Genomic DNA, 12,982 nt, shown 5'->3' with positions numbered 1-12,982 from the left:
AAAACCAAGAGTCCCTGAGATTGTGCCCACTGAGAAGGGCTCACCCCAAATCCAGGATACATGTCAGACTATTCCTGGCTTCTCCATCACAGAATCTCCGGTGCAGCAGATCCTGCCCTTCCAAGGTCTTGCCCACCATTTCCACCCTAGTATCCCATTTCTCCTTATTGGTGAAAATCAAATCTAGAATAGAAATTATGAAACAGTGATGAAATGACTTAAATCAAGTCCAGAAATTGCCCTGCTTTGGGAGAAGGGCTTGTCCAGCAGGCGCCTAGAGACATGAAGTCGTCTCTTCACGGGTTGAGATCTGATCCAGAGACTCTTTGTCTGTCTCTAATAGACTCCAAGGACTGTTTCCGTTGATTTTCTTTTAAGAATATTTGATAGCTTTCATTTTTACATTACCTTTATTTCCTAATATATCCTTATTTCCTCCCACAGTAGGCCATTCCTTAGAACAAAAAAAACTTAAAGGGGGTGGGTAGGGTAGTTTAGCAAAATTAACCAACACATCAGCTGAATTTGCCAGCGTGCACACTGCTCCTTCCCCGTGATGCCCCACCTCCATCTGCAGAGGCAGACCACTCTCGGTCACGCTGCTGTGATGTTCTGTGTCCATTGTCGATGTAGTTGTACATGTATCATGTGAGACTTCCTGGGATTTTCTCTGTTCCTCCCCCTCCTTCTTGTTGCAGTAACATTTATTCAGTCATATTAAGTCTGTTGAGTCATTTCCCCAGAGATGGATATCCACTCTGTTTTCATTTCTATACGACTCCTCCCTACATCCTTTTAATAAATTGTTTTTGTTGAATAAAGCATCGTGTTTCAAGTTCACATTTCAGCCATAGGTCTCATTCTTCTGAGTCTTTTCCGAGATACCCAGGAAGTCAAATTTTCTGCCTTGTAGTAACTCTCTAAGTCACTTTGCTCATTAGCGCTGTCTTTGTACATAGACACCCCAGCTTGGAGGTTTGATTACTTACTCCTTGTTTAAAGTTTTTTCTCCTTTTAATTCTGGGTATTTCTACTGCCATTCTTCCCTCCCACACTGGAGTTACTCTTTATGGCATCTAGCTTAGTGGATGGATTTGGGCAGTTTTCTCTCTATCTTTTCCTTTTGAATTTAAAGCCTCTTTTATGAGATCTGCAAAATTCCAGGCAAAAATATTCTGACCAGTCCTTGTCAGGTACACTCCATACCTCAGCCAGAAGCCCATTTGTTATTCCTACAATTTTAAACCTGCTCAGATAAGAACACTTCTGTGAGGTGAAGGGCCATGTGGCTGGCCGGCCACACTTGACAAAATGTCCATGTCCTGGAGCCAGTTTGGATTTTTTTAGATATATAAGCGCAGGTGTTCAAGAGTTTAAAAGGAAATTGGCTGTGCTTGCTGCACCAGTTAGGCGTGTGAGGAAAGGGAAAAGAAGTTCACAGGAGAATGGGAGGGCGGGCAGGGGTGGGCAGGGGGAGAACCCATCTTCCAAAGAAGGGATCCTGAAAACAGCCCTAGGGAGCTTAGCTTCAGTGTCCTGCAAGCAAACTGTCTCTACCAGTTTAACTGTTTCTTTCATGTTTGCTTAGCAGGTTCAAGCAACACCTCCTCAGCCCATCAAAGTACCACAGTTTATCCCTCCTCCCAGACTCACTCCTCGTCCAAACTTTCTTCCCCAGGTAAGTGGGTGAAGACAAGCCCAATGAAGGGAGGCAGCCTGAGAGCCTTTCTCTTCGGGTCATGTTTGACAAATAATTCTGGGTGCTGATTTCTCTACCCCAGCAAAGGACATGTCATTGACACTTAACAAGACAGTCTTAGGCCTGGGGTCAGGGAACAACGGACAGAATGTTAGAAATATTGTCTAGATTTGAAACACCCCTTAACTGTAAGGGAAACTCTGGAATCATTTGGCCATATCCTTCGTGGCAGCCAGGAAGAGACAGAACGATTTCCAGAGGGGTCTTTTCCTGTATTTCTGATGAGTCTGTGGCTGTATGCTAACAACATAAAAAGTGAAGGAAGAAGCAGGAGTCAGCTTCACTAGCCGGGGACTGTTGAGTTCTGCCCTCCCAAGTCAGGGGAAAGAGCAGAGCACCTAGCACACGAAGGCTTGGCCAAGCTGTGTGACCCTGGGCACATCATCTGCGCCCTGTTCTTCTCATCTGTACAGGAGAAGTCGTGATGTGTACACTAATGACAGAGTTGTGAGGACTGTGGAAGTGTGTTCTTAGTGTCTTATTGTTGTGCAAAGGGTCTTTGATCTTGGTACAAGGAGCAGTAGCTGGGTAGACCCCTTAGGGTGTTCTTTCAGTTCTCAGGCGGTGACCAGTACCCTGTTTTGGCACAGTTAAACCCCTGTTAAGTTGGCTTGCTGGGAAGGCAGGATGGAACTTTCCAGTGAGGGCCACCCTCACAGGAGGCCCATTAGCAATAGTGAGTCTAGAGCACAGGTTCCCAAAGTGGGTGATACCACCCTGTGTGGGGCACTGGACTGATCCAGGGGGTGCACTTGGGGGCATTGAATAAAAATAAGGAGATGGTGGAAGCATAAAGAGAGAAGAGAATTTTGAAAAAACATTCATACATGCTTCATCTGTTGTGTAACAGTTAAAGTCATGATTACATTATTTTCCAAATAAACACACAAAATGCAAGCTATAACTCATCGGTGGTCAAGTCCTCTGATAGGTCTTAACAACTTAGTGTTGGCAGACAAATGTTATGCATTGTCAGGAAGTACAGCATGCATCAGCAGGAACGTGTGTGTAATGACTTGTTACAATTACATGACACAATATTGTGTCATCAAAATATCAATGCAAGAAAAAACCCACAAATTTATGATGATTTATTAAATTTCAAAAAAATTATTAAAGGGTTAAAGAAAGTAGATTTCCGGGGGGGGTGCTTTTAAAAGGGGGTTGTAGGCCAAATAAGTTTGGGAACCTCTGGTCTAGAACTTTTTCTAGGGTCACAGCAGAGGTGGGATGACAGCTGAGAGCAGGGAAGTCAGAGACCAGGAATGTCGGAGGAGCCGGGACTCTGATGTCTGTGAAGAAGCTAGAAAGTGAACTGTGACCAGCTCTGTGTAGAGATAGGTAAAGGTGCCAAGGACTCCTGAGCCCTGGTTTCAGGCATGGCCTGTGCCAGCGGCCCAGGATGGCATTGAAGGTTCTGTGAGAGCTGACACTCTTTCAAGGCGCTGGCTCAGAGGGCATTTGCATCCAGTGGGACAGATTACGTCAGGTCATTTACTAACTCCTGCTTCTAGTTCCTAGGAGGTGTTTTGAATGAGAAGTCAGTGAGTCGGGGCTGCTCTTTTCTTTATTCCCCTGCAGGTCCGGCCCAAACCAGTGGCCCAGAACAACATCCCCATCGCACCCGCACCCCCTCCGATGCTGGCAGCCCCTCAGCTCATCCAGAGGCCTGTGATGCTGACCAAATTCACCCCCACATCCCTGCCCACATCCCAGAACTCTATCCACCCTGTGCGTGTTGTGAACGGGCAGACAGCAACCATTGCCAAGACGTTCCCCATGGCCCAGCTCACCAGCATTGTGATCGCCGCTCCTGGGGCCCGCCTGGCCGGACCTCAGACTGTGCAGCTCAGCAAACCAAGCCTCGAGAAACAGGTACCAGCTGCAGGGGACCTAGAGAACCATCCTGCCAGCATCCACAGATGCTCAGCAGGCTTTCTGTAGGAGACCACGGACCCTCTGCTGGCCCTCCAGGGAAGTCCACAGAGTGTGCCACCACGGCTGCCGCCTCACAGGGTGGAGGCCCGGGACCCTTGTAGTCACAACACACTGCATTCACTTCAGGCAGGTCAGAAACAAGAGTTTCACATCCCAGCTCCAGCATAGTTGTCCTGGAAATAAGGTGACGAAAAGGGGCAAGAACACACCACTGAAAAGAATCTGGTAAAGTCCTCAAGGATGGAGACGTTTTCAGCCCCACTGTCAAAGACTGGCTTTCATGCATATTTTCCAGTCTTTGTGTCCCCTCAGAAAGAAACGAGGTCAGGGCATCGCAAGGAAACGTCCCTAGGACAGAAACACCCCCAGAAGAAGGGAAACAGGATAGATTCAGGGCAGGTAGCCCCTGTTCCACCTTTCAGCAAAAGCCAGTGCTGGGGAGGGGAAAGGCTCTTCCCAGAAAAGCAGGGCCATTGGGAAGAACGTCATCACTGACTTCTAAATGCAGCCCTGTCCATCAGAAAGCTCTGCTGGAGGGTGATGACCAAAAAGGCCTTTTGGAAATGTGCTGTCCCCAGGGCCAGGCTGACCAGATGTGCTGCTGGTGCCACTGGAACAGCCAGCATTGCCTACATCCATACTAGCACCTCCTGTAGGCAAGGCGACTTGATGTAGAACCTGTGGTCAGTGAGTTTATACTCTGACAGAAGGGCACCCAGTGCTGGCACCCAAAGGGCCACAGTGGAAGGCGGCATGAGATTCGGTCTCCTGCAAGAGGTCGTGGCAGAGTGCCAGGAGATTTGGTGAGGGCAGCGTCACACTCCCATGTGTACAGGAGTTAATCAAGCCCATACCTTAGGTGGTTGGGTCTTTGGATTAGGAAGGGGATTCACTAGGCAGAGGTATGGTAAAGAGCAGAGGATCTGATCAGGAAAACAGGATCAAATGGGGGCGGGCAGAAAGGATTTCTGTTTGATTGGAGGGAACATGATGGGGAATGATAGGAGAAGGACTAGAAAACTGGCTTGGATCCAGGTTGTGAAGGGCCTTAAATGCTACGATAAAGAATTGGTGCTTGTGTTTGGCAGACAGTCTAGAGCCCCTGAAGGTTTTTGAAAGAAAAATACACGACCAGAGCCAAGACCCATGGTACCAGAATCCCATTCTGCTAGGACCCAAGACTCTTCATCTTTCTGCTCCCAAAAAATGACTCACAATATGGACAGTGCTTTGAAGAACATTCATAAATGGTTAATTTAGACAACAGATTTTTTTTTTGTTAATCCTCTCCCCTTCCCCTTTTGATAATGATACTTCCAAGGAAAAATGATTTTTGTTTCTTCTGAAAAAAATTTTTCTTCTATTTTTTCTTCCCTTCCTGAATCCTAACCTTTTAACGATGCCTATGTGACCAAAATACTCAGTATTCTGTTTTTGGCCCAAATCAGCCAGAGATTAAATCATTGCAAACATCTCAACTCAGAGGAAAAAAACCCAAAGGGACAGAGATCCATCATCCTTTGAAAATCTCTCTAACACAACCATTTCCCCTTATAATTTATCATATTCCCAAACAAAGACAAAGTCCCACAATCTGAATTAAACAGGAGGGCAGGATTGAGGTGATCATTTTGGCTCCTCTTACAGAACGGTTGTAACTCTGAGTGCATCTTGGAGAATCCTTTTGCCAGAGTCATTAAATTTACCTTTTAGCCCCTCTTCCTAAGGATTCTCCTTTTAGCCTGGTCAGAGGTGGACTCAGGAGATGCTTCTGTTATTGGTTAGGTCATTCCACTCTCAGTTTGTTTCTGGGAGTTTTCTTTCCTGGGCTGATCAGGCCTCTCCTTTTAGAAAGTGATTAGACCTCTGGTAAGAATGATAAAAAGACTGAAGGATAAAGCCTCGGTTTGGAATTACATATTAAAGATTGATGAGATTTCTCAATCAGACCAGATCATACCAGACTTGGGACAAAGGTATTAGGAAAATATAATTTCTTAATATTACTAAACAAGATACTGGATAGAGAGGACACACTGAGAACCTCCATGTGCTTCCAGACCTGGCTGAAGTTAGTTTTTGAAGGTTTTTATTTGTTTTTTAAAGGCTTTTGACATTAGGTAGGACACCAGTAGAAGAGCTGCCAACTAATTCTTGAAGAAAGGAAAATATTCTTTTTTTAAAAATAGATTGCCTTTTTTCTCTTTCCTGGGGGGAAAATCTTCTCAGGCTTTTTTTGGGGTTGGCCTCCCTCCTGGTATAGTAGGATCGTACTTAGAGAGACCTGGTCATGGCGACAGAAAACATTCTTAGGATGTTCTGGTACCTACTTCAGCATAGTGTGGTCCCAAGACCATTGGACTCAAGTCAGAAAGCCTGGGATTGAATCTGACCTTAGGGTCTTGTATGAATCTGGACACTTCTCCATCTGCAAAATGGGAATACTAGCCCTTGTGCTGCTGACTTCACAGGGTGGTTGTGAGGAAGGCACTGTGTAGCTGATTCTTAGATACCATTTTTGTGAGTCTTAGCTATTGTTGTTGATGGTGGTAACAATACTAATAATCCAGATTGCCCTACCTTCCTTTCCCCTTTCCTTCCCAATGCCACATCATGGCTATCGAAAGCTGGCCAAAGAACGGCAGAAAGTGGCACTGGCCGTGGGCATCTGGGATGGGCGTCCCCACTGTTCCAGTTCAGGAGGCTTTGGCTCTCCTCCTTGGTCTTAACCGTGGGGCTCTGCACTGACAAGCCTCTTGGTGTAGATGTCTGAATTCTCATTCTGGCTTTGCCAGCCTTAATTACCTTCACCTCTGCGTCTGCATGCCACACACAGTACTTTGCCCTCACATAATTTATGTCCTACTAGGTATGCAGTTTATAAACAGGGAAGGGCTTGAGAGAGGTCAGGAGAGGCTCCTGTTGGAAGTCAGTCAGTCAGTCAACAAGCATTTATTCATGTGCTTACCAGTCACCAGTCCCTGCCTTCAAAGAGCTCCCTTTCTCCTGGGGGGGGGGGGGCGGTGAGCAGGGCAGAGGGAGAACTAGATGGAAGATAATCCCCAAGAGAAGGCTCTAGCCTGGGAAGGGCCTTCCAAAGAAAGGGGGCCCTGGTGTTCCAGCCAGTACAAAGGCAGAGCCTAGGGTAGAGGGGCAACAATATGGGAAGATCCAAGTAGCTGGATCTTATTAACATATAAGGAGGCTGGCAAGGGAGGAAGAGCCCACCCAACGGTGAAGAATTTGAAATGCCCAACAGGAATGCATTTTTGTCCTGGAGGAGACAGGGAGCCAGGGGGAGGGAGGAGTGGCCTGCATCATCGCAGTGGTGTTGAGGGCAGATCGGGGGGGGGGGGACTGTAGGTAGGGAGATTGAATAGAAGGGTCTTGTCTAAGTGAGAGGTGCTGAGGGCCTGTTCTAGGGGCTTGGCTAAAAGGTAGAAATGATAAGCACTTGACTACGATGAGATGTGAGGTGAATGCAGGCGGGAGCCAAGAGGATGGAGAAAAAGTTCTGCTTTGGACACTCTGGGTTCAAAAGGCCTGGGATGGGGTGGGAAACCTGCAGCCTCGAGGTCACATGTGGCCCTCTAGGTCCTCAAATGCAGCCCTTTGGCTGAATCCAGACTTCACAGGACGAATCCCACATGTGGCCTTGAGGCCACAGGTTCCCCATCCCCAGCCTGGAGGATGTTTATTTTGAAACAGTAGTGTTACAGACCTGGAGCTCAGGGAGAGACTCAGGCTGGATAGAAAGACAGACAGCCTAGAGGAGCTAATCCAGATAGCTTGGAGGATGAGAAGACAGCCTAGGAGATAGGGAGAGAGAAAGAGAGAACCCTAATTTTCATCACTGGAAATCTTTGAAGAACAAATAATAGAATGCCCATTAATTGGGGAAAATGATTGGAAAGTACAGATCTTTCTTTGTATGCTAGTCACTCAAATCATCTAAAGCTAACTGGAATAGTATTTACAGCACACCAAGAGTATATAGATAATTTACCTTATTAAAACACCACTAATAAAGTTACTGGTTCACATAAAGCTGCCTATAGCCTGGGGGCACGGGGTAGAGGCAGGGGTGACTTGGGCGGCGATCCAGCAAAGGAGATTGAAAAACAGCAATCTAACAGGCGAGAAGAGAACCAGGAGAGAACAGTCTCATGAAATACCAGAAAAGAGTGCCACATTCACCCTTCTAGCAGGCGGTGCTGTGTTCTGGAGTCCCTGTGGGCTTGCCTCCATGCAGCCCTTTGAGATACTTTATATGTTTCCCTGAATCTTCTCTCCTTCAGGCAACATATCCTCAAGTTCCCTTGACCTTCTTAAGGGTGGTCTTCATCATGGCCGCTCTTCTTAGGACAGGCTCCAGCTTGTGCTTATACCTGACGTCTAACCCAAAGAAAGCCCCCGCTGCCATTGATGGCAACAAACTGCTGTACCAAGACAAGAGTATGAAGGGCTTGGGGACCTGTGGGGGGCAAGTTTACTAGAAAAGAAAGTGTGCAGGAGCAGCTTGCGTGAATGTGTGGAGCTCAGAGCTAGGGGGAGCCATGCTGGTCGTTTCCTCCAGCTGCCTGGGGCTTACACAGCCAGGTGATGATAGAACCCAACCTAAAGCCCGTGTCTCCCATGTCCCAGCTCAGTGTTGCTTTTCCCACAGCTGTAGAGCCTGGCATCCTCTTCCTGCTCAGGGATTCCTTCACTCCATTTCATCTTTGTAGGTGCTGTTTTATGTTGTCCCCCGGGTTAATCTAGCACTTGTGACCCATTAAGAAAGGAGCAGATTCATTGTCCAGAATCTGATGACATCATTGATCAGGCATAGACTAACTACTTTGTGAAAAGGTCCAACGGAACTATGGGAAAAATAGCCCAGTGGCCACACAGTCTAACCTCCAGAGGCCCGAGGTTGTGCCTCTCCTGCCAAAAAAGAATCGCAAAATAGCCTTGTTTCCCTGTGTCATCCCAAATCCCACTCTTTCTCTTAGTAAACTCCAGTTTTCAGGCCTTCCTCCCTAAAACTGGGACTATACCAAGAGAATTATCAGCAGTGTTGCTCCTAATGGTATAGATGTAAAATTGGTTTGACCCTGCTTGATGTATTGTTACTTAAAGGGTCTGTGATTTTATACCTCCAGCGATGCAGATCACAGCCCCCCTCTGTGCCTTCATAGATGGTCCTTTACAAGGAGGCTGATCAAGGAACATTTCTCGAGCATCCACATGGTGTTTAGCTGCTGTGGGAAACATTGTCAGGCATCTCTGACTTCATAAATGTGCCTATTTCCTCCATCACTGCAAATCTTACCCCTTTATGTGACTTAGCAAATGTTCACTGCTAGTTTCTATGGCTGGAAAAACAAATTGCCCTATATGTCTATATATAAATCACCCTACAAAGAAATTTCTATTTTATATATTTTAAATAAATCACCCTATAAATCACCTTTCCATCCTTAACTAAACTGATTGTCACAAAAAAGATACCTACACACTTAAAACTTGGCCGGCTTGGCAGGACCTGCCAGGACTTCCACTTGTCCAGCATAGCCTTGTGGGGCCCATGGCCAGCTCTTTGCTGTGAAGCAGAAGAACCAATTATGTAAAGACAACAACACTTTAAGAGATTTAGGAATTCTGTTCAATACAGGGACCGGCCTCTCATCGTCCATTCATTTGTTCCAAGGGCTTTTTTCTCCTCTTTAAATTGGGAGGGTAGAGGAAGAGAGAGGCAAGGTAGAAATGGTGGTGCGCCGAAGGAGGGCCGGTGAAACGTTTTTAATTGCACAGAAAAGAACAAAAGGATATTCAGAAAGAAGCCCAGAGAAACAGGACAGTTTTGAGCGTAATATATGGGATTTATCGCATGTCATACCAAATGGAGACTCATAGTTTCATTTTCAGTCCTTTTTGTGTTCTGCTTTGTGTGGTTGCTTGGTGTCCTTCATGCTCACAGAGGATCAAAACGACATCGCTGGGTCAGGGGCCAAGTATAGTGTGTCTGACTGAGGCTGATCAGATCAGTACAGGCTTGGGAGACCACTACAGGTGGGGCCCAGATGGGCCATATGAACATCCAGAAAGGTGTATTTTTTTGGAGGGTATTAAGGTCAGGAGAAAAAATAATATTGAAAAGAAAAAAAAAATGGAAAGTATTCACAGATCCTATACTTGACTATAAGCCACCATGGGGGGGAAGGGGGACAAAATGTGAAATTCAAGGAATTGTGGAATTGAATCCTGTAAACTAAAAGGAAACACCAAACAAATTAATTTAAAAAAATGTAAAAAAGAAAAAAAAAAGAAAAAATGGAGAATCAATGTTGTTGAAAAAAGTCCTTATCCTATAGCCATCCTGAATTTAGCTAAACTGGTTTTCACATGTCAGGCCCCCCAGCCAACTGGAGGCCTTTCCAGAATCGAAGTCCTGCTGCTTCCCATTAGGAAGAAATCAATTAATACATTATGTCGGTGTTGATACAACGGTCTGCTTATTTAAGTGATTGTTGTCCTTATTCAGAACAGAGGAATGGAAATTCTTGAAGCAGAAAAAAGTCATAAGTTACATTTATGTTCACAGTCTCGTTTCCACATTTTCACACACCCTTTTGGTGTTTAGGGAGTCCATCAATTTCATGAGTAAAACCTTCTTTGGTCAAAAAGAAAGGCATTCTCTTGGGCGCTGGCTGCTCTCCTGGGCAGGAGGAAGCCTTCTTGGCTTTGGCATAGTCGCTGTTGTGTGAATGAGCTCCTACCTGCCCCGGGCTGGCCTGCCCTTCTGCAGTTGTGTTTCAATACCCAGGCAGCAGAGCTGCTGCAGCTCCCTCTCTTAGAGGAGGAGGAGCCTCTCCCAGGACTTCCATGCAGTTCTCTTTGGCCAAGCCTCTCCTGCTTGAGTCCTGTCAGATGCCCTTTACTCCTTCTGGGCGTTTGTAGTAGTTGGTGCACCTGGGTCCTCTGGGAGCCCGGCACTTAGGATCTTTCTCCTAAGTCATTCCCGTGGGGCTGCTGTTGGGTTTGGTTGGCTTTCTCTGAACTCCTTCCAGCCCATCTCCATTCTTTTGTTAGAGTGTCAGCTTCTTTTTTTTTCTTTCTTTTTTTTTTTTCTTTTTGGAGGGGAGAGGGCAGGGCGTTTGGGGTTAAGTGACTTGCCCAGGGTCACATGGCTAGTAAGTGTTAAGGTTAAGCCGAGTCCAGAGTTGAACTCAGGTCCTCCTGACTCCAGGGTGGGTGCTCTGTTCACTGTGCCACTTTGCCACCCCACCAGCTTCTTCTTGATAGAGTTCTGCAAGGAAGCCGTTGTCCCTTTGGCATTGTCTCCAGCTCCTCTTGTTGCTTGGCTGAGGAATTTGCCTTCTCCCCTGGCCCCAGTCTTTCCCTGGAGGGTGCCTGCATTCTTCCTGTTACTTGCCCCTCCCTCAGTTTATGCCCCACCTGTCTGAGCACCTCTCCTGGTTTCTCACACCTCACAGGGGATGGCCACTTGGTTGACCCTGGAGGAGAGTTTACTTCAGCTTGCCCCAGGACCAGGCCAGTTTGTTATAGCAGGAGGGGAAAGGAGAACGCATCATCTGGACAGATTAGAAAGGTCTAACTGAGGCGGTGTTGTTTGGGAACAGCTGGGGATGTAGGAGGTCTTTCTGCACCTTGGGATCAGATAGATCTCAAAGCACCCTGTGGCCAGTTGAACATGTGAAGCCGGCCTTGCTGGCCTGCCACTGGGGAAATGCCCTCTGACTCCTGCAAGTTATGCATGGATGTTTGTTGCTCGTTTTGACCATTCAGGCTGCTGCAATTCTGTGTATTTTTGCTGATTGTGCAATATAACATTTTATCTGAAAATTTGCTTTATATTTTTTGCTAAAGTAGAACCTATAATAATGACTCTGGTTAACATGCTACCCGTTTGGGTGTACTCGTGTCCCTGTGGGTGGAAGCAAAAATGCTGGGCTTGTTCTTTTTCTTTTTAAGAAAAAAGAGATTCTAAATTTGACATTTGGTTTTCCTCTCCCAAGACCATTAAATCGCACACAGAAACAGAAGAGAAGCAGGCAGAAAGTCGAACCATCACCCCACCTGCTGCACCTAAGCCAAAACGAGAAGAGAATCCACAGGTATTTGGCAAGAAATAAAGACCGTGCCTTTCCAGAGACACAGAACAGGGCCCTCCTTGCCCTCACCTGTGAGGCGCAAGCCTGCACTCCGGGCATTTCATGGCCCTCTTCCCCTCCTGCTGGACACAGTCGTGCACTTATTCCCAGAGAGAAAGGCCCTTGCCTTGTGGTGTTCTCTCTCTGAAGTTCAGTAATTGTGTTCCCTGAGGAATATCCAGCACGGCATCTGAGAGTTGGGAGCCCTTGGATAGGATTCCTAGATGCCCAGTGCATCCTCTTCATTTTGAGAGGCTCCTTTTGACAGTGGCTTTCACATTCACTGGGAAAGGCGAGCCTGAGACCTCAGGGCCTGTATCACTTGCTGTTGGAGTAAAGAGGCTCCCACCTGGGAGCCAGAGCACCTGGGCCTCCCTCCCTTGCAATCATAAGCCCCTTGTGCTGGCTTCCTTGTGGGTTAGTGAGGAGCCTGGGTTTGTCATGGTGACCCTAAAGTACACTTTGTTTTTCCTTTGGTACAGAAACTTGCCTTCATGGTGTCTCTAGGGCTGGTGACGCACGACCACCTAGAAGGTAAGGAAAGGGACAGTGTTGCCCAGGTGGGTGCCTGAACCTTTGTTTCTGAAGCTTTTCTCGAACCCAGTCCCATGCCCTAAGCATAACGGGCATTTAATCATTGCTACTGCATGAAGGAATGAATCCTGAAACAGAACATGATCTTGGCACAAAGCCTGTTTCCTTTGGTCATTTCTGTCGGGGGAGGAGTTCCTTTCCATTCTCGACTGGGAGGCCTGGCTTTAATTTTCTGAACGTGCCCCTCCTCTGATGCATGTGTGCTTCTCCTGGTGGGAGTGGTTGAGCCCCTTTTGCTGCAGGCACAGGGCCTTTGAGCTGCCAGCTTAGAGAACTTCATAGGCCCTCTGTAAGTGCTCACCTGCAGGAGCCCAGCCTGCCAGGGAAACAGGGTGCTCCCCAGAAGTGTCCTTTTCTGGGCTGACCCTCTCCTTCTCCCCAGAGATCCAGAGCAAGAGGCAAGAGAGGAAAAGAAGGACAACAGCCAATCCCGTGTACAGCGGAGCCGTGTTTGAGCCTGAGGTACTTTCAGCCAGAGTTTGGTGCCGGGTCCTCGCTGCTGCTGTCTGGGCCTGGTCCTCGCTGCTGCTGTCTG

At 47.1% G+C, this 12,982-nt stretch overlaps 2 protein-coding genes across 13 annotated transcripts in view; both read left to right on the top strand.

Annotated features, from left to right (window-relative positions):
- Nucleotides 1-12,982, top strand: part of PEX16 (peroxisomal biogenesis factor 16) — a 239,331-nt gene that overhangs the window by 177,501 nt on the left and 48,848 nt on the right. The window lies entirely within an intron of this gene.
- The window catches only part of PHF21A (PHD finger protein 21A), a 218,285-nt gene that overhangs the window by 187,425 nt on the left and 17,878 nt on the right, over nucleotides 1-12,982 (top strand). For 10 of the 12 annotated variants that reach the window (XM_069091501.1, XM_069091505.1, XM_069091503.1 and 7 more), the window contains 5 exons: nucleotides 1,589-1,678; nucleotides 3,341-3,634; nucleotides 11,719-11,817; nucleotides 12,336-12,387; nucleotides 12,830-12,909. In XM_069091501.1, coding sequence (XP_068947602.1) covers nucleotides 1,589-1,678; nucleotides 3,341-3,634; nucleotides 11,719-11,817; nucleotides 12,336-12,387; nucleotides 12,830-12,909 — 615 coding nt within the window. The remainder of the gene's footprint in view (nucleotides 1-1,588; nucleotides 1,679-3,340; nucleotides 3,635-11,718; nucleotides 11,818-12,335; nucleotides 12,388-12,829; nucleotides 12,910-12,982) is intronic. The other 2 variants (XM_069091511.1, XM_069091508.1) reach the window with 1 other exon arrangement.

The sequence above is a fragment of the Petaurus breviceps genome, unplaced genomic scaffold, assembly GCF_028583685.1.
Source record: "Petaurus breviceps papuanus isolate PSGF00001 unplaced genomic scaffold, PetGlider_PUasm1.0 188, whole genome shotgun sequence".
Taxonomy (NCBI): domain Eukaryota; kingdom Metazoa; phylum Chordata; class Mammalia; order Diprotodontia; family Petauridae; genus Petaurus; species Petaurus breviceps.
This window is presented reverse-complemented; position numbering and strand designations above follow the sequence as displayed.